This window comes from Scyliorhinus canicula, chromosome 5 (assembly GCF_902713615.1).
Source record: "Scyliorhinus canicula chromosome 5, sScyCan1.1, whole genome shotgun sequence".
Lineage (NCBI taxonomy): Eukaryota > Metazoa > Chordata > Chondrichthyes > Carcharhiniformes > Scyliorhinidae > Scyliorhinus > Scyliorhinus canicula.
Window position 1 is genome coordinate 137,790,629 of NC_052150.1, and position 21,981 is coordinate 137,812,609.

At 42.5% G+C, this 21,981-nt stretch overlaps 1 protein-coding gene across 3 annotated transcripts in view; it reads left to right on the forward strand.

The window, feature by feature from the left end:
- LOC119966295 (tensin-3-like) overlaps window positions 1-21,981 on the forward strand; it is a 533,488-nt gene that overhangs the window by 32,439 nt on the left and 479,068 nt on the right. The window contains exon 1 of one of the 3 annotated variants that reach the window (XM_038797766.1): window positions 15,145-15,325. The exons of the other annotated variants lie outside the window; for them this stretch is intronic. Within the exon in view, the coding sequence (XP_038653694.1) occupies window positions 15,233-15,325 (93 nt within the window). The 5' untranslated portion in view covers window positions 15,145-15,232. Of the gene's footprint in view, window positions 1-15,144; window positions 15,326-21,981 lie in introns of those variants that run through there. 3 annotated transcript variants of the gene reach the window in all.

Sequence of the window (21,981 nt, forward strand, 5' to 3'; positions counted from 1 at the left end):
GTAATTAACCCTATGCAGAACTTCACTCCATATCCCCCTCCTCCAAAACCAAACCCAACTCTCCGTCCCATGTCCCCTTGATTTCCTCCAACGAAACCTTCTCCATCGCCATCGTCTTCTCACATATCTTCCCTTCCCCTATCTAGTCAAGGGATAGCACCTTATCCATAAGTGAAGGCACCGGCAACCGAGGAAACAAAGAGAGTTCCTTACGCACAAAGTATCGCACCTGCAAATACTGATAAACATTCCCTCCTGGGAGTTGGAATTTCTCCACCAACTCCTCCAGCCCAGCAACCTCCCCTCTAGGAACAAATTTCTAAACCTCTCAACCCCTTCCTCTTCCAGATCTTGTTCATCGAATCCATCCCAGCCGGTATAAACCTTTGGTTCCAACAGATCGACGACAGTAACGACTTAGACCCTAATTTAAAGCGCTGTCTGAATTGATTCCATTTTCTCAGAAAGGCTCTTACCACTCGGCTCAAAGAAAACCTAGCCGAAGAGAACGGAAGAGGAGCACGATCAGGTGCCCTCAAACTCGTACCTATAGAAGAAGCCTCCTCCCGCCGTCCCCATACTGACCCAGAACCTTAAACCACCACTGCACATTCTCAAAAGTTTGCTGCCCAGTAATATTACATCAAATTAACTAATGTCAACTCCCCCCCCCCCCCCCCCCCCCTCGACTGCCTATCCCTCTGCAAGAAAGCCCTTCAAACCCTGGAGGATCTCATCTGCCCAAACAAAAGTTGAAATTAATTTTTTGACCCTACTAAAAAAATATTTAGGAAGAGAGACTGGGAGACATGGAAACACAAGCAAGAAGAATGTTTATCTTAACCATCTGAACCCTTCCTGCAAAAGACAACGGGAGGGCATCCCTGCTCTTCAAATCGGCCTTCACCCCCTCTACCAGACTGACCAGGTTCAACTTGAGTCACAAGAGGCCCAGTCAAGAGCCACCCATATGCCCAGGTACCTAAAATTAGTCCTGGCCATCCGAAACAGTAGCCTCTCCAGATCAACTCCCTTTCACAGAGGGTTCACCAGAAAACCCCATTCGTGCCCACGTTCAATCTATATTTAACGTGGGCACAGGGGCAGCACGGTAGCACAAGTGATTAGCACTGTGGCTTCACAGCGCCAGGGTCCCAGGTTCAAGTCCCTGCTGGGTCACTGTCTGTGCGGAGTCTGCATGTTCTCCCCGTGTCTGCGTGGGTTTCCTCCGGGTGCTCCGGTTTCCTCCCACAGTCCAAAGACATGCAGGTTAGGTGGATTGGCCATGATAAATTGCCCTTAGTGACCAAAAAAGGTTAGGAGGGGTTACGGGGATAGGGTGGAAGCGAGGGCTTAAGTGGGTTGGTGCAGACCCGATGGGCCGAATGGCTTCATTCTGCACTGTATGTTCTATGTATTAATCGAAATGGGGTGGAACGTAGAGTATCTCTTTATGAAGATGACCTACTTTTATATATTACAGATCCAACTCACTCCATTGGTGGAATAATGAAAACAATTAATAACTTTAGCTCCTTCTCTGGCTACAAATCCAATCCTGGTAAAAGTTTTCTTGTCAACCCCACTCGATGGGCCGAATGGCCTCTTTCTGCACTGTATGTTTTATGTATATCCTGAGAAGAAACCACCTCCTAAGCACCTCCATTATCTTCCCAGCATTAGAGGGTCCGTGACATACAGCAACAAATCATCCGCACACAGGACACGCTATGCTCCCTACCTCCCCTCTCTTGAAGAATTTAAAGTGATGTCTCTTGCTGGAAAATGCAATTCTATGTTAAGCCCGTTTTGTAATGTTTGTTTTGCAGAAGCTAAAATTTGGGTTCTGTAGGACTGTAATTTGATCCACATTCCTGCTCTTTGAACTGCTCCCATTTTGGCAGTTATTCTGTTTATACCTGTGACCAGAGACCAGCAAAATCCAATATGTGTCACACAAATTCATTGATATTTGATTATTTTCATTCCTGAAAAGAATGTTTTCTTTTGAAAGGAATTCATGTCATGATCTAAAACTTAGTAATAAGTTTGTTAGGTTTTGGAAATTTCTAGTAAAATAGGTGCAGCTGACAGTTTTCACGTTTGCAAGTACTAAATTCAAATAAAAATGTATTGCACCCTTGAATTTGGTTCTTTGCATGTTGTAAAAGGGATAACCTCACTGTTGTTTCTCGCACGCCATGTTCACCAGCAAACGAGCGACAATGTATATCAGTCATGAATGTTGTTCAATGATTTGTCACTTGTCTAAGATTACGTTTTCTGAATTCTGATTTCAAATCTGAATTGTTAAGATTTCCCATGCATGTCAGGAGGAAATGCAATATGAAAACCAGATGTTAATACAGTTCGAAAAAATCACAAAGTACTGAAACCTAGAACTACATTTCATAAAAGATTCCTCGAATAATAGATGTTTAATTTCAAAGTAAATTTGGTAGCTTTCTTTGATGGTCAAGAGAGTAACGAAATCTACCAAATAATATTGTGTCTTTCCATGTTTTTTGATAGATGGCTAGGAAAACCAGTATGCGGCTTGATGCTGAATCCCGGGATTAAACCAGATACCTTTAGGTTTTCAGTCTAACGCTCTCCCAACTCAGCTACTCCAGCTGCTGTCCTTCCATTTTTTTGAAAGAAAAACAGTTGTGAAGGTATGGTTTTCCCAACACACAAGTTTTCAAACAATACATAAAAAAATATGTTTGGACCGCATAGGATGTTTGGCCCTGTTAAGGTGACCTTGATGCACTGAGCGATTCTGCCTGTTTAACTCAGATTATGTGATCAAATCGCTCTGTCATTCCAGTGGAGCATTGATAATATCTATTAGCTGAGATATATTAACAGAGGCCAGGTTTCTGCCTGTTCAAGTTAAAGCAAAACATTCCATGACAGTTTTGTTTTTGAAGGATGTTGAGTTCTCGTGACAACCTAAGCAATTTGTCCCTTGACCATCACTACCGAACTGGGTAGTTATTTCACTCATGCGTATGACCGTGTTGTATGTAAGCGATGTTTTGGCAGTCATATTTTCCATTATAACAGTGATAATTCTGCTTCAAAACTAATTACAAAACCATGAGAGCATGATGCTAAATCGCGATAGTATGTGAAGAGCTATGTAAACTCAAGTGTATTTCCAATTTGTCTCGATGAATTGAGTTCTTGAGATATGAACCTGAAAAGTGTGTGTGCATCAGCTTGATTTTGAATTGTGGTATATAATATTATTGATCTTGGGCTAATAAAAAATATTTACTGAATTTGCTGCGGTAAGGAAAACATTAATTTCATGAAGAAACAACCTAACTGCAACTTCATCTTGCCATGAGGTTCAGTAAGAGAGATTAAGATAATAAGAACTTGCATATTTCCTGTGATGAACCATACTGTGTCTCATTAGCATGTCACATCTACAAGACGGAATGGAGTTTTACCTTCATGTAGTTTTCAAATGTTTATTTATTTTAAATTTAGAATATCCAATTTGTTTTTTTCAATTCAGGGGCAATTTAGCATTGCCAATCTCTTTGCCATTTACATTAAAGATCTGGTAGACGGTACTGAAGGCACTGTTGCTAAGTTTGCAGATGATACAAAGATCTGTAGAGGGACAGGTAGTATTGAGGAAGCAAGGGGGCTGCAGAAGGACTTGGACAAGATAGGAGAGTGGGCAATGAAGTGGCAAATGAAATACAATGTGGAAAAGTGTGAGGTTAAGCACTTTGGAAGGAGGAATCTAGGTATAGACTATTTTCTAAATGGGTAGATGCTTCGGAAAGCAGAAGTGCAAAGGGTCTTGGGAGTCCTTGTTCACGATTCTCTTAAGGTTAATGTGCAAGTTCAGTCGGCAGTTAGGAAGGCTAATACGTTATCATTCATGTCAAGAGGGCTAGAATACAAGACCAGGGATGTACTTCTGAGGCTGTATAAGGCTCTGGTCAGACCCCATTTGGAATATTGTGAGCAGTTTTGGGCTGTATCCAAGGAAGGATGTGCTGGCCTTGGAAAGGGTCCAGAGGAGGTTCACAAGAATGATCCCTGGAATGAAAAACTTGTCGTATGAGGAATGTTTGAGGACTCTGGGTCTGTACTCGTTGGAGTTTAGAAGGATGAGGGAGGATCTTATTGAAATGTACAAGATACTGCGAGGCCTGGGTAGAGTGGATGTGGAGAGAATGTTTCCACTTGTAGGAAAAACTAGAATCAGAGGACACAATCTCAGACTAAAGGGACGATCCTTTAAAACAGAGATGAGGAGGAATTTAAGCAGCGAGAGTGTGGTGAATCTGTGGAAATCTTTGCCGCAGAAGGCTGTGGAGGCCAATTCACTGAGTGTCTTTTAAGACAGAGATAGATATGTTCTTGATTAATAAGGGGATCAGGGGTTATGGGGAGAAGGCAGGAGAATGGGGATGAGAAAAATATCAGCCATGATTGAATGGCGGAGCAGACTCGGTGGGCTAAGTGGCCTAATTCTGCTCCTATGTCTTGTGGTCTAATCCACCTACCCTGCACATTTTTGGGTTGCGGTGGTGAGACCCACGCAGACACTGGGAGAATGTGCAAACTCCACACACTCAGTGACCCGGGGCTGGGATTGAACTCGATCCTCAGTGCTTTGAGGCAGCAGTGCTAACCATTGTGCCACCATGCCGCTCTTCAAATGTTTATTTTTGAGGAGGACCCACTTGCTATCAATCAGGAGCAAAAACTATGGCTGGCATTTTTTTCTTTGTGTGAAATTTTAACACACTACCTCACTCTCTGGCCCACTTTGCATTGGAATCAACTTTGACCTATCTTAGTTGTTTACTCCGTACTGGATCAAGTATAGTACCATTCAGAAACCAAGTTTTTCCCTGGACTTTAAGGTTATTAGCAATCTATGGGCAGCACGGTAGCATTGTGGATAGCAGAATCGCTTCACAGCTCCAGGGTCCCAGGTTCGATTCTGGTTTGGGTCTGTGTGGAGTTTGCACATCCTTCCCGTGTGTGCGTGGGTTTCCTCCGGGTGCTCCGGTTTCCTCCCACAGTCCAAAGATGTGCAGGTTAGGTGGATTGGCCATGATAAATTACCCTTAGTGACCAAAATTGCCCTTAGTGTTGGGTGGGGTTACTGGGTTATGGGGATAGGGTGAAGGTGTTGACCTTAGGTAGGGTGCTCTTTCCAAGAGCCGGTGCAGACTCGATGGGCCGAATGGCCTTCTGCACTGTAAATTCTATGAAATTCTAATTTCTTACTAGCGCATTTGAAAGTTGACTTTTCTCCGAAGTACAAAAGTACCTTAATTGCTGCCTGGCAACTTACTTCAACGTGTCTACACAAAATAATTATGCCCCCTTATTCACTTTTCTTGAGGGTAATTTGTCAGATCCCTCGCCACATTACCTCAAATGAAAAAGAAAGAAAAATCAGTCTGGTGGTCCTTTCTCAATTTACTTTTTTTGTTTGATAGAAAAGCATTCTGCTTTATCACTCCACTTGATTCTGAAAAACAGTTCTGGAGATGGGAACTGGTTACATTTGGCAACAATATCTGATGACATCGCAGTAATTTTTTTCCAGAAATATTTACTTGTAATCTCTGCTCCAGGCTAACGCTGCATCAACATACACCTTATCCTTTAGTTTCTGCTGCATGAAGATGTTTGTCAATCAAATTCCATTTTAAAAAGAGGTTGCACTTTGCTAATCAGCATAACTGGCATGTCATTTCTAACTGTTGGTGCCAGGAAGCGGATAGGTGACTGCAGGGAGGAAGAAAAATAACAGTAATTTCTGAACACAATTGTAATTTTACATTTGCACATAACTGCAGTTTGCGTGTCCGAAACTAAACACAGTTGTTAAAATATTAATGCTGAGTATTTTGTATTTAATAGAATAGCTTGCATGTGATGTGACTTGGTTTAATCCAAATGCTGTATCTGTGAAGTATTTTGCACTGGTTTTATTACATAAACGTTGTTTACTTTTCAACTTATTAAGACACTGATTTTCCCACCTTATCAGTTACCAGTTCCAGTGTGTATCATGCATTGTGCTCTTGCCAACAGAAAACTATGTAATGGTTCATTTTCTGATGACTGGTTGATGTGTGTGCATCGCTGATCATATCTCATTCTTTTTGCAAATTCTTTCCAGTCATTTGTCACAGCTGAGCAGATTTTAGGCCATTTGAACTGTTCTGATAAGCACTGCAGGAAGAGTGCTGAAAATCTGAAATCAAAATTGGAAATGCAGCAAGTGTACATTGGCTGGTCAGCATCGGAGAAAAATGGGTCAGTGTCAATGACTCCAATGTCTTGAAGTTGTCAAATTGCTTGTCCAACATCCAGGACTGGAAGAGGAGAAATGTCCTTCAATTAAATATGCATAAGCTCAAAGCCATTGGATTCATTCCCCACACCATTCCCAATCCGTAGCTACAAACTTAATTTCTGTTCTCTCACTGGAAATCATTTGAGGCTGAACTGGAGAATCGGAACCTTGGTGTTGAACTTGACCCCGAGGTGAGCTTCTGAGCACATAGCTGTATGGTTGCTGATCCCACCTATTTCCACCTCCTGAATCATCAACTGACTCTGCTCCTCTCTTAGTTTATTTACTGCTGAAGCAGTTCCCTTTGGCTTGATTTGATCTATTGTCACATGTACCGAAGTACAGTAAAAAGTATTTTTCAAGGGAACGTACATAGACAAAAAAAGAATAATCGACAGAGTACAGTACAGAATTGCTATCTCTAACTCTGACTGTGCTAATGCATTTCTGGCTGGTCTCCCACCCTGCAAACTTCAAGTTGTCCAAAATCTTGATGCACTAGTTACACCAAGACTCAATCGTGCATCACCCCTGTGCTCTGATATATGTTCCGACTCAGTTAAGCCAATATCTTGATTTTAAAATTATCATCCTTTTTTTCACATGCCGCCATGGTCTTGCCTTACCCCATTATCTCTCTAATCTCCTCCAGTCCACGACTGTTGACTATCTGAACTTTCGCAATTCTGGTTTCTTGAATGAACTGATGTTAATTGCTCCACCATTAGTGGTTATGCCTTTAGCTGCCAAGACCTTAAACCAGGGGTTCCAAAACTGTGGGTTTTGACCCATGTTAAGGTCATGAGCTGATCATTTGTGGTAGTTTGGGAGCTCTGAGGCAGGAATGGTGACTTGAGCAGAGAGTCTGATGGGAGGGTGCTGTGGCTTTATTACAAGCCCGTGTATGCAACTCTTTGCTCCAAGACCCCATCAGAGTCTTCAAAACAGTTGTGGGCAAATCCATTGGCCTCTCCGCTCATTAACTCCCCACACCACCCACTGCAGGACAACAAACTCCCATGCTCAACAGCCCTCTTCCTCCCTGTTCAGCAACTCTTTCCCCCTTCTCCCTTAGCTCTCACTCTGGGTCTGGGGTCACTCCAAAATTTAAGCATTAAAATAGGGTCACATGTTTGAGAAGCATTGCCGAAAGTCTGACATTCTCTCCCTTAACCTCTCTACCTCAATTTCATCCTTTTAAGATACTTCATAAAGTTACCCCTTTATCAAAACAAAATTTTGCTTTATAACACTCTTATGAAGTGCCTTGACATTACATTTTTTTAATTCCTACAACGAATCTGGGCATCATGGGCTCGGCTAGCGTTTAGAGGTGATCCTTAACTGCGATTGAGAAGGTGGTGGTGAGCTGCCGCCTTGAACCACAGCAGTCCATGTAGTGTAGATACATCCACAGTGCTGTTAGGAAGGGTGTTCCAGGATTTTAACATGGCGACTGTGAAGGAACAGCAACATAGTTCCAATGTGGCTTGCAGGTTGTTGTGTTCCACTGTTTCTGCTGCCCTTGTCTTTCTTGCTTGGAAGGTGCAGTCAGAAGGAGCCTTCGTGAGTTTCCATATTGAATCTTGTAGATGGTACACGGCTGCCACTGTGCGTCGGTAGTGGAGGGCGTAGATGTTGAGGTGGTGGATGAGGTGCCAATCAGGTTGGCTGCTTTGACCTTGATGGTGTTGAGCTTGTGTGTTATTGGATCTGCACTCATCTAGACAAATGTGGAGTGTTCCATTACAGTCTGAGTTGCATTTTATAGTTACTGGACAGGCTTTGGGAATCAGGAGGCTAATTATTTGCCACAGAATTCCAAGTTTCTGACCTGCTCTTGTCACCACTGTATTTATATGGCTGGTTCAGTTCAGTTTCAGGTCAGCAATAAAGCCCAGTATATTGATAGTGGGGGAGTCAGCGATGGTAATGTCATTGAATGTCAAGGCGAGATGGTTGAATTCTCCATCATTGGAGATGGTCCTTCTCTTATGTGGCATGAATGTTACTTTCCTAATACAAGCCTGATGTTAAGGATGCTGCATAAATACATACCTATAGTTAAATTGTGCTTACAATTGCTGTGGCTCGAGCACAAATGGTCTCGGAAAGCAGGTTAAATCCCATGATGTAAACAAATCTGAGTTTGTGTTTTTCTCGTTACTTTATATTTGAGGCGTCAAACAACCATAACATTCCAAACTCTGTGACAGTTCTCATTGCTGCCTCCTGCGCCTGGTTATTACATCACCCGTTATAGGAAGATCATTGTATGAGCATATTGATGAGTGTAAAAGCAGAATGGGTTGAAAATCATTGAGATGGGTAGTTAATTGCTTAATCCTTCATTACCTCCCAAAGTTCACCGACAGAACATTCCCACAAATTTCCCCAACATTCCACCCCACCACATTACTTGTCCAAATTTTTGAATTTGTCCAGCAGTTTGCCACTGCTGGAAGCAGACCATGTTCATGCCCCCAGCAACAGAAAGTTGAAAGTGGTTTTTGGGAGTAGCTGTGGGGCCAAACCAAGCAATTGGATGCCACCAGCAGCAGTTGATGCTGTTGGCTACCACTTTTCACGCAGTGCTATGCAAACAGTTTAAGTTCACAGCCCTCTTGTGCAGACCAGAAATGTAGGCACTTCTGGGATTTGGATCTTATCGTCAGAAAATTTCAAGCATTACACTGCAGAATAGGAACAACTATGCAGGATTAAGTTCCCTGTTGGAAATACAGACATCTATATATCAGGATGAGGAAGTCTTTAAGAACCAATGTTTGACATCAGATTGAAAACCTTTACTATTGACCACGTTGGTGATTACAATAACCCATTAGAACAGCGTTCTAAATTTTTTTTCCTGGGAACCTCTTTCATCAACTGGCCAACCTTCGCGACCCACGCCGGCCAACCTTCACAACACAACATTTTTGCTTATCTTTTAATGTGAAAGGTGAGCTTGCTTGGTCCTCATGATCTCGCTCATCAGGTTTACAGGAGGAGGGCAATGTGCCTATCAGCTGCAGAGTTCAGCCAGTTACTTTGTGTCATCTTCTTCATTGTGAGCACGGAAAATCCAACCTCGCACATGTAGATTGTTGTAAAGGACAAAAGCAACAAAATGCTTGTTTTACTCAGCACTTGCCACTCCAGAATGCTGTCCTTCTCTCTCTTGCAGATTTAGTTGATCTGGCCTGTTTGTGTCTCTGGTGCCCTCTTCCTTAAAACAAAACGATCTATCTACAGTTCTTCACAGTCCTGTTGCCTTGCTTCCTTACAGCTGGAATATGGAGGAACCTCTCCTCTGTGATTTTGCGCCAAATGCATGGACGCACAGGTGCATGACATCAGTGTACATTGTGGGTGCATGACCTGCTCTCTGCCGCCTCATCTGCTCTGAATGTTGCATCGTTCGAATTGACAGGATGCGGCCAGCATTCTTAAAAAGTCGGTCGTGGCCGTAGGGCGCTTCAGCCATGCTCAGGAACACTGTGACCCTATCTCCCAACACCTGCCTGCAACCCACCTGAAATTAGAAAATCCTGCATTACAGCACAACAAAAGGTTAAGATCACACATCTGATCTGTAAGTTGAATTTGGAAGCTAATAATTTCCCATACTATTTGCTTTAACTTATTTAAAAAGCAAGCATGGATTTCATGGCATGATGCTGTATAGAGAAATAAGATTTGGTTTCGGTGGATTTAATTTAATGTGTCTGGGCCTGGAAGGGTAAAACCTATTGTTACATTAATGCCGGACAAAAATGTTTGTGCGTGAGTGTCTGTGGGTTGGTTTCAATTCCAACTGCGCGTCGTCTATTGTTGTTCGAGGGGGCTATGGCCATATGGCTATGATAAATAAACCAGCAGTGGTTGCTCAGCAACTGGGATCTTGTAAGGCAGAGAAGCTTTTAAGTTTTAGTTTAGCTAATTTGATTGCAGTTGAAGATAGATAGAGAGAGAAGGCAACTCCCAGCACTGCTCGAAGCAGTTGTTTTAGGAGGCTAAAGAGGGTCCATCTCTTTGTCTTACTGGAGAAAAAGGCCATACTATGGAGCAATGGTTAAAACAGATGGCAGATGTCCAGCTAGCTAAGGACATTGGAGAAATGAAGAGAAGCTTCCAAGAAACCTGGAGTCAGGAACCGAGGAAGCTGGGGACCAGAACTGATTACTGTTTGGTTGAAAAGGCATTGGATTGTGAGAGGCTAGAAAAATATCTGCATAGTGTGAGGTTTGTGAGCAAATATTACAGTTTGGGAGACATTATTTGAAGTAATATTGGAGATTGGTGTCAACTCGGCAGAGTTTTTGTAACAGCCTTCAAAACAACGGGAATCTGAAGGAAGACGTGTAAAACCTGAAAGCAACACATTGATGGAAGCAGCGGAGGGAAAACATGGTTTAAAAGAAGATTTGAAAGTGTGACTTGTGAAAGGGGAATTTTAAATAACTTGTTTGGTAGCCAGAGTTCAATGAGACGAGGTTTTATAAAAATAAATAAAAGTTATGGCCGTTTGAGCCAGGGTTCCATTCTGGGGTCTTCCTATCCAATTGCAACATCAACTGGCATTGTAACATTGGATGTTCCAAAACTTGTTTAGTAATTTCCCTCTCTTCATTATTTGATGTTTTTGAAGGTGGATGTGTTGCAAATTATTTGTCTCTCTGCTCAGCTCATTCATCCTGTTTGTCAATGCCTCCCACCTATCTAGAAAAATTCCCAGTCTAAATTGAATTAAATCTGACTGCCATAAAGATCCACTCCATTTAAATTGAAAGTGATGTTAAAATATTGCATTTATTGTGAGTTTCCGTTCCCTGAAAAAACATAATTAATTCTATTGGGTATGAATAGAATGGATGAACTGTAAATATATTTTTGAAAATTAATTCAGGAGAATTTTTTTTTCAGAGTAGCAGTGTATTTTAAAGAGGATTGGATTTTATCGGACTTAACCCAATGCAGGCTTGCAATGGCCTTAATTTTAAGCTTGGTAGTGAAGGAACGCGTCAGTGAGCTCATTGACCAGTTTTAAAGTCGAGACTTGCAGACATCTTGCACCTGTTCTAGCGCAGTATCATCTACAGGGGAATCTGTAATGACTATGGATAGGGCAAAGAACAACCAGGCTCTTCAAGCAAACAGATTGAATGAAAGACATGTTCATTGTTGCTCTGTTTGAGTTCCGCCAGGGCCACTCCGCTCCTGAACTCATTGTAGCCTTGGATCCAAACATGGACAAAAGCTCTGAATATTGGAGGTGAGATCAAAGTGTGTCATCAAGAAACCCAGCAAAATGGAGTCCATGTGAATTGGGGGTTTGGGAAGGGAAAAATCTATTGGTTGGACTCACAAAGGAAAATGGTTGTGTTTGTTGGAGGTCAATCATCTCAGCCCAGGACAATACTGCAGGAATCCTTCAGGTTAGTGTCCTAGGCCCAACCATTTTCAGCTGCTTCAGTGATGATCTTACCTCCATCATAAAGTAAGAATTGGGGATGTTCACTGATTGCACAGTGTTCAGTATCATTCCCAACTCCTCAGATATTGTGAAGTATTGTGTGTGCCAATGCAGCAAGATCTGGACAACATTCAATCTTGGGCTGATAAGTGACGAGTAACATTCATGTCACATGATTTCCAGGCAATGACCATCTCCAGCAAGCGGGAGGTGATTCTAACCATCTTTCCATGACATTCAATGGCATTACTATTGTTGAATCCCTACTATCAACATCCTTGGATTACCATTGACTAAAAACTGACGGCAGTAGTCATATGAATGCTGTGGCTGCAAGAGCCAGGCCAGATGCTGGGAATTTTGAGGTGAGTAACTTGCCTGTTGACTCCTGAAAGCCTGTCCATCGTTTACAAGGGACGAGTCAGGAGTGGGATGGAATACTCTCTGCTTTCCTGGATGAGTGAATCTCCAAAACCACTCGAGAAGCTTGACATCATCTAGCAGCTCACTTGATTGACACCTCATCCACTGCCTTAAGCATTGACTCCCTCAACCAGCAACTCACAGTAGAAGCAGTCTGTACCATCAACACAATGCATTGCAGCATCACACCAACGCTTCACCAGTAGCACGTTTCATACCCATGACCTCTATCACCAGAAAGACAAGGGCAGCAAATGCATTGGAACACCAGCACCTGCAAATTCCACTTTCAATCACACACCTGACTTGGAATTGTATTGCCGTTCCTTCGCTGTCGCCGGAATAAAATCCTGGAACTCGCTTCACAATAGCACTGAGTGTTCTGTCAGGAACAATGTATAACTTTAAAATTTAATTTATATTTATATTTAAGCAAGGTGGAATATGGTTCTAATTTGATTTTTGAGATTTTGTGAGATTGGTGCTTGGAAGTTTGAAAGGCCTGTTTGTATACACACATTTTTCATGAGATTTTACAACAGTGTGAGTTTGAATCGTTTTCCACTGTTTGTATTGAAACAGTTTTGTCTAGTGTAATGTCATTCCTTTTTCTTGTTTGATAAATGTTTCATTCTTTGTGCTAAACGTACACTGGCAGACTTGTAAAAAAAAAATATTTTTATTTCAGGCTATTCAACAAAATATAAAAAGTATTAACAGACCGACCAGAGTAACAAAAGGCCATCACATCAACCCACCCCAACCCTCCAGCCCTTCTAACACCATACCAGCAACTGGGGCCTCCCCCCCCCCCCCCCCCCCCCCTTACAACCACCACCCCCACCCCCTTGATGGCTCCTCACTTCTCCCTCTTCTTGAAGAAATGGATGAAAGGTTTCCCCCTCCGAGTGAACCCTTCTACCAAACCCCGCAGAGTAAACTTGATTATCTTTATGCAGGAATTCTGCTAGGTCGTTTACCCAAACCTCTGCCTTCAGCGGCTCCGAGTCCCTCCAACATAACGGAATCTGTCTCTGGGCTATCAGGGAAGCAAAGACCAGTACATCGGCCTCCTCCTCTCTCTCTCTCTCTCTCATCTCTCTCTTCCCTTCCCCCACCCTATACTGCATGGCAGACTTTTGCGAATGTGTTCAGTGACTGACCTCTATGGTTTCTGGAAAATAAAGTTAGGATCTATCAAGGCAGGTTTCACTCTGGTGTCTGATTTGTCCAGTATGAACAGCAGATTGTAACAGTACTCACACCAGATGGACTGCAGCGGTCCAAGGTGTCTCACCACCATCGTTTAGGGATGAACAACAAATTATCGAGTCCCAGCAATGAATAGAAAAAAGCAAAATACTTTCTTCACATGGTGTGATTATAGAACTTCATGATTCCAAATGAATATTGAGATAATTTGACGTAAGGAATACTGGAAAGTCCAGGAAACTTCCACTGTCTGCCTAATTGAATATTTTTTAAAGAGTTTCAATTGTTACACCATAACCTTGCAAAAACGTCTAAAAATTGGCACATTACAATTTTGGATGAACATGATAGTGAAGAGGCTGTTATGAAGGGTTAACTTTGTGATTTTGGTGTAGTGGGTCGTGCAAGTTGTCCTTGGGTTGGGGCTAAAAGATGCATGTGTTGTGTCTGATTCAGTCAGGGTGAAAGGTGTGCTTATTTGGGTGAAGGAGCCAATAATCTCTACTTGGGGATGAATTACCGATCATTTCCTGTTTCCTTTGTCTGTCAAAGCTAAACATTTTCATACTTACACTCTTCCCTTGTGAAAAGTTTGTCAATTATTGCACATTTAAACCTCAGTTTCTTTTTGCTTAAATCTCTGGCTGTTGAGGAATTGCACACGTCAGCCTGTTTATTTGAGAGGGCAGTGGGGTGGTGGTTACTGGCTGAGATGACCACTTGTCAGAATGAGGGGCAGTGAAAAGATTGTTGTTCAGTGGGGGAACAAGATTGTAGATTTCTACTGCAAGAGGGAATACTTTTCAGCATCTTTCACGACTGGAAATAAACAGACAAACTTGAAATACGGACTTAAAAGTAATGATTTTCAAGCACAACTTTATGTTGTTTTGGAAATAATGTAATGGGGATTGGATCTGATTGATTCTTGTTGCTTGGGCTTGTGAAAGAAGGAGGAATTGTCTTTTAGAATTCATTTTAAAATTTGTCGCTATTTATAACTATAAGATTTATGTGGTTAATTAATTACTCGTGGCCAAGACCCCTTTACAAGAGATGTTGAAAGATACAGACAGGATTACAAAATACAATCCACAAACAATTGTAAAACGTTAGAAATGGAATAGCAATAGATTTTGATTTATTTAATCCTAAAAACAAATGTTGTTTCTACTCAAAGTGCCTTGTAACCCTTACAATGTTTACCAGTGTTCATTAGGCTTATTTAATAACACAACTTCAAAGTCAAAAAACAATTTGTGACCTCCAAAAAGAAGTCTGGTAGTTACTGGAATGACTGTTTGTGAATTACCTTTTACTTTATTTGCCAACTTACAGCAGGGTCTTTATAAATTATCGAAAAAAATTGACGTTTATTTGTCTTGCGCTGATGTACTTTACTGGGTTGTCGTGGGTTGTAGTGTATGTTTGATATCCAAATGACAAATAAAATAATGGGATTAGCAGGAGCCAGGCAATCTCCTGATGAGCCAAAGCTTATCAGTAATGTCTTGCTGTATTGGTGTTCAGTTATGTGTTGGAAACTAATGTTGACATCTGAATAACCCTGTGGAGTCTTTTGGGTCAGAGCACTAACCAATCCCGTGACAGACTGGATTAGGAGGGTGTAAGTAGTAAATTTGCATCGTTCTGTTGAATATTGAAAGATGAACAAACTGCTTCACATTCAGTTTGGATCAAAGGACTTCAGAAAAAAAGTAGTCACTGCCAGACTGTGATGTGCGTACTTAAAGTTGCTTTCCTGGGACACGATGCGAAGGATCGCTTTTCACTGCTGCCTTAAGAATACTGAGAAGGTGCAGTTGGAAAATTCTGTTCCTTTGTTACAACATCATTTTAAGCAGGTAAATCCCTCCAAATGTTGTGCTTCATGTTTTGTTCACCAACCTTTGATTTTAATCTGTAAAGTCTGGGAATGGAATGAGTTTCTTTAGAATGTATCAGCATGTGTTTTTGTTTTACTCCAACCATTTAGTTTCAAGATGAAATGATTTTGAAATTCACATTGCAGAAATTGGAAACCCCACATGATGGATCTTGTTAACTATGTGATGTATAGCTAAATGATGCTATGTGGCATGGTATGTATGGTGCCTATATTGTTGTACAACACTTTTGAAGAGTTGCTCTGAGGAGTGGAAAAAAATCTATTGTCTCTCAAACGAATCCCTTGTTTCTTTTACAAAAAAGCAAGAAATGCTGGGAATACCTAGCAGATAAGGCTGCATCTGCAGAGAGAGAAAGAGTTAACATTTCACAGGAATGACTTTTCACCTGAAACATTAACTCTGTTTCTCTCTCCACAGATGCTACCTAACATGCTGAGTGTTTCCAGCATTTTCTGTTTTTATTTCAGATTCCCAGTATCCATGGTATTTTGCTTTTGTCCTGGTTTCATGTAGCAGCTACAACTACCAGGAATGTTGAGACACGTCGCGTCACAACAAATATATGGCCCGCATTCACCAAATTTGTTATCTTGGAGGACCAGAGTTCTCTCCTCCCCTTCCTCACCCACCAATGCCATGCTCAGTAAGTTCCTATTATTAGCTGGATCATTAAACAAAGTTGCAAATGGGGCATGGTGCATTGGCACAGGCCAGCAGGTAAACTGCATTACTAATCTGCCCGTGCTACACTTGCACTTTGGTCACCAGTTGTCTTGGTGAATGCCAAAGAATATGATGTGTGCTTCCTTACTTAGTGAAGTATGATATATTAGAAGCTGAATTTTTAAAAAATCTCCAATTTTTTTACGGGGCTATTGAGGTAGGCAGCATTGTGTGTCAGAAAAAAATTGTTTGTGTTTTTAAGAATTTTGAGGATTATTTTGAGCTCCTTATTTTGTTTAGATGTCAGCTGTTGAGAGAGTGATCTCATTGGTATAGTACAGTCATTCTTTTGTACAAATTGGTTACACTGTGACTGGCTAGTTTCAGTGTACATAGGTTCGTTGTGACAGTTTGATCAGTTGGCATTTATCAAGTCTTGGCATCAGCATGATGCATCTGGATGTGATTGCTAAATGTACTGTGTATATGATGATGGCACATTATCCTTTACCAGCATCTTTGAATTTTCTGCAGTCTTTGATACAGTTAACTTGAACAGCCTCCTCTGTTGCCTGACTCCATGTGAATGCCGTTGCTTGGTATAGTCTCTTTATTTGATCATATTTAACGCACTTACATTGGCTTTTCTTTCTACCCCATCAATTTTAAATCTGGGATCGCCCATCTCCATAATGTCCCTTGAACTGACAACATCTTCTAAAGAGATGGAAACAGCTCCCACGTGCACACCAGTGGCACCTAATTTTGTCCACCACCTTTCCCGACCTCATCCTGCCTCTGGTCAAACTCTTGTTTACCATCCAACCTGTGATGTGTTGTAATTTCCTATGATTCCACACCAAAACATGAATGAGACCTGCCAGAAGCACTCTGCCCTCACCCCAATTCTGTCATCTTTTCTGATCATTGACTTCAATTAAATCAGACTATTCGCAGCTTTGATGTTCTTTTCAACCTTGAGCTGATACTCCAAGCTCACAGCTTCTCCATCGCAGAGAGGACCTCCCAGTTTGAGTATTCCCTCCATTTTAGGGCATCACACTTCAGGAATGACATGGAGGTTGAGGAGATAGTATGGGAGAGATTTACTAAAATGATTCTGGCATGAGGGATTGCAGCTGCATTGATGGGATGAAGAAGCTTAATTTATCCTCATTGTAGCAGGGAGGCTAAGAGGAAATTTGAGGGCAGCACGATGGTGCAGTAGTTAGCACTGCTGCCTATTGGCAGTGAGGATCCAGGTTCGATCCTGGCCCTGGGTCAATGTCCGCATGGAGTTTGAACATGCTCCCCATGACTGCGTGAGTCTCACCCCCATAATCCGAAAAGATGTGCAGAGTTGGTGGATTGGCCAATCTAAATCGCCTATTGAATTGGAAAAAATGAATTGGGCACTTTAAATTTAGATATGTATATATGTATGCATGTATATATAAAAAAGCTTTTCAAGTGAGTCGATGCAAACCCAGTGGGCCAAAAGTGCCCTATGCTGAACCATTATTAGCCACAAAAATCTCTTCCCTGACCCTCCATAACTGTACCTGTCTCTGCCGTTATCCCAGCTGCTGAAGCTTTCATCCATGCCTTTGAATCTATTAGACTCAACTGTTGCAATGCCCTCCTAATTGATATCACATCCTTCATGCTCTATGAAGTTCAGCTTATCCTAAACTCTGCAACTGTGTTCTGTCCTGCACCAGGTTTGACTTAATTAGCACATCGTGTTCCCATAATTAGACTGGCTATTATACCTTCGCCCTACAAACACTCTACTGCACCACCTAATCCCAAACCTTGACCTCTTTGAGCTCTCTTGTCTTTTACTCTGGTCTTTGCTGCATTCTTCCTGCCTTTGCCTCATCATTGCAGGCTGTGCTTTCAGCTGACTGGGCCCCAAATCTCTGCCTTTCTCTCCTCCTCCAAGATCTTCCTTCAAAACTGTCACCGTGCCAAATCTTTAGCTACCTCTCTTAATATCTCTTCATTTGACTTTATGTTGTCTTACTGCTGCATAAACGTCTGCTTCTCATCTATATACTGCCCCTTTGTGACGTAATCAGAAACTAATATTGGGAGGACTGAAGCCATTGTCTTGTAGCCACCTGGGGTGGCCACCTCCCAATTCCAAAATGGAGGCCCGCAAAGAATGCAGGGAAAACTGGTCAGGCACAGGGAAACGAGCAGGTGCAAGGTTTCCTGTGTATTATGACTTGCAAAAACCCAGACAGAACCGAAACCAGCAACCATCTGCATATTAATGAGCGATCCCCAAGAACAATTGGAAACATTAAAACAATCGGGACCAAACCAGACTCCCCGGCGCCAGCGGGAGCCAAGACAAAGGAAGGCCAACGGACACATAGGAACCGCCCAGCGATCAGGGAACAGCTCCAGTATTGGAGAAATCGATTCAAGCGATTGGGACTTGGTCTAATTAATTGGGACCAGGTCCGGGGTCCGCCCAAAATGGCGCAAAACCCCTGGAGGCTATAAAACAGAGCCCCCAAGTTCAATTCGTCCTTCTTAGCAGGGTCTCTCAGCAGCTCGAAACAATTGACCGTGGCCCTCAACAACGAGAGACCTGCCTAGCAGCTGCACAAACCAAGTAAGTCTCCAGTCAACGCACGCTACGAGATAGACGCTCCTAGCTACTAGTCCATACCAGCTTGAAGCCTGCTCAAGCTTCAGAATCGAACGAAAGGCCATTGTTCCCCTGACCTGGTGGGTCATTTCCAAAGCTAAGTATAGGCCTTTTAGTGTTAGAGATAGTCTAGTAAGTAGAGTTTTATGCATGAGTAGTGATTGACTGTGTGTATAATAAATGTGTTTTGATTTGAAACTTACTAACTGGTGTATTGACTTATTGATCAGCACTTGGCTTTGAACCTCGTGGTGGTATCATAAAGATACCTGGCGACTCTAGAGCAAGGTGATTAAACAGAGCAAATTAAGTAAAAGCACAATTAGCAACAGTCTTCAGTCTCTACCACAAACTGGGCTATGAGGGAACATGGGGGGAATGGGAATAACCTTTCAAATGAGCTGCCATAAACAAAGCGGGAAGAAAGGCCTCCTGAGCTGTGTTGATGCAAGATTAGCAACCAGCGCAGTTCTAGTCCCTGGCAGTTGTCTGAAAATGAGTCAGACTGTTTGTAATCTTGTCATATTTGATCCGGAGATGAGCTTTTGACCACATTCGCACCATAGAAGATTGGGCCTAGATGAAGTGGTCTTTCAAAGGGCCGGTGCAGACTCGATGGCCCGATTGGCCTCCTTCTGCATTGTAGGGATTCTATGAAGGGCCTTTGTATTCTCTTATTTCTCTAAACTTCTCCAGCCCCATAATCTCTGTAGTTATCCATGCAACTCTTAATTGTGGCCTCTTAAACATCCAGATTTTAATTATTCCAACATTGCTGGTCGTGCTTGCAGCTGCCCAGGCCCTAACCAGGGGCTGGTTTAGCACAGTGGGCTAAATAGCTGGCTTGCAATGCAGAACAAGGCCAGCAGCACGGGTTCAATTCCTGTACCGGCCTCCCCGAACAGGTGCTGGAATGTGGCAACTAGGGGCTTTTCACAGTAACTTCATTGAAGCCTACTTGTGACAATAAGCGATTATTATTATAAGCTCCATAGTTCCCTCACCAAGCATCTCTGCCTCGCTACATCTTTCTTCCTTTTAGATACTCAAAATCTTCTACATTGACCAAGCATCTGCCCGAATATGTCCTTACGTGCCTTGATGTCTGATTTTACTTTGTAACACTCCTGTGAAGTGCCTTGAGACATTTTATTATGTGAAAACATTGTATAAATACAATTTTAAGTGCCTTGGGATGATTTCCTACTTTTAAGATGTTATATAAATGTAGGTTGTTACTGCTGCTGGAACGGTGGATTTATTGGCCCTTGAAAGGGCCAGTTTAAATATCTTGTTTTCTGAGCTGCTGACCTTAAATAATAGGTGAGTTCGTTTTCATGTTGCGACTCAAGGGAAATCTAAAAGCAGCTTTAGTTACTGCTGTGAAGTGGAGATGTTGCAGGCTGACTTGGTGCCTGTTGTGACAGCCTGTTGAGACAGATGGTGGAAAAGAATGATTCCCCCCCCCCCCTTTAATTAAACATGCCGTCTATCCATTTTGTCATCTGTTTCCATGTCCTTGGGGCATTGAGAAAGCAACTAAATTGTCGAAGAGAAAAAGAAGCACTGAAAGAAATCGGTGTTTTCATTGACAATATTGGGTTACAGATCATCGAGTATGCATGTGAGCTCAGGTGTTCAGAATGCTTAATGACTACAATGAATTTGAAGACATCCAGTCATATGATCAATAATCTTGGGGAAAAATAATCAATCTACAGATCTGCCTGCTGCCCCTGTTAGGTGTGAGAATTAGCATGTTTCTATATTGTAGTTCCTTTCTGCCTTCATGTAAGCTACAAGAAGTAGGAGTAGACAATAATGGTGATCGAGCATTCTGCACACTCCATTATGATCATAACTAATCTTGAGCTGCAACTCAAATTTCCTATATCTCTTGCTTCCCAGAGAGATCAAAAATCTGACCATCCCTGCCTTAAATGTATTCAGCAAAGGTGCATCCACAACCCTCTGGGGTAGAGAACTCCAATGGTTTACAGCCCTTTGAGTAAGAAATTTCCCATGTCTCAATTCCTCAGCGAGGAGAAAAAATCTCTTATTGGCCACCTTGTCAAGTATATGCAGAATATGTTTCAATGCGGTCACCTAATTCTTCTCAACTCTAGAGATTATAGGCCCAATTTACTCAGCCTCTGATCATTGGACAACCCTCTCATCCCAGTGACCAAGCCAGTGGACCTTTTGGTGTACTGCCTCCAATGCAAGTATATCATTCCTTAAATTTGGAGACCAAAACTGTAAATAGAAACCAGGTGTGATCTCAGTAAAGACCTGTACAATTGTAGCAAGACTTATTTAATCCTTTATTCTAATCCCCTTGCAATAAAGGCCAGCATGACATTTCCTTACCTAACTGCTTGCTGTACCTACATGTTAATTTTCTACATTCCTTGAATGAGCAGAACCAAAGTCTCTGTGAACATCAACGTCATGACTTAAAAAAAAACTTTTGTATTTTTACAAGCAATGTGAATAACCTCACACTATATTCCGTCTGTCATACTGATGTAACTTGCCTACATTTCTTTGCAGTCTCTCTGTGTCCGTTTCGCAACTGACATTTCCACCTAGCTTTGTATTATCAGCAAACTCGAATACATCGCTCCCAAAAGGGAACAAAGTCCCCAGGCGAGTGCGTTTAGCCGCGTGTTTCCCGGCACTCGCAGAAACACATGGCTCTTCAAGGTGACTCGCTTTGAATAATATGCCTGAACGGGGAACGCTCCGCTCCATTTTTTTCAGTGGGAGCTCCACTCGTTGAAACTTCCCATTTTTAAATGGCCCCCCGATCTCCAAGGCCCTGAAAAAAATCCCTAACCTCTTCCCAGCCTGAACACAATATGGGGAGGTCCCCGCCCACCCCCCAATACCCACGCCGTGCAAATCCAGCCCAATAGGTGGGTGTGCAAAAAATGCCAGTGTGTGAGACTTTGGCAGTGCCAACCTGACACCCTGGCAGTGCCCCTGCCAGCTGGCAGTGCCACCCTGGGTACCTTGGCAGTGCCAGGCTGGCACCCAGGTGGCATTACCAGGGTGCCAGGCTGCACTGTCAGAGTACCCAGGTGGAACCAGCAGTGCCAGGGCATCACCCTGCCCCTTGGAGACTCCCACGAGTGCCGTTCTGTCTCGTCCCCGTTTGTGGAGCGGGGTCTCCCGGCTTTCAATGGCCGGCAAGCTACTTTTCCAGCATAGCATGGCTGGAGGATCGCATCCTCTATCTCTTTTGAGTTATTAGTATAGATTGTAAATAGTTGAAGCCCCAGCA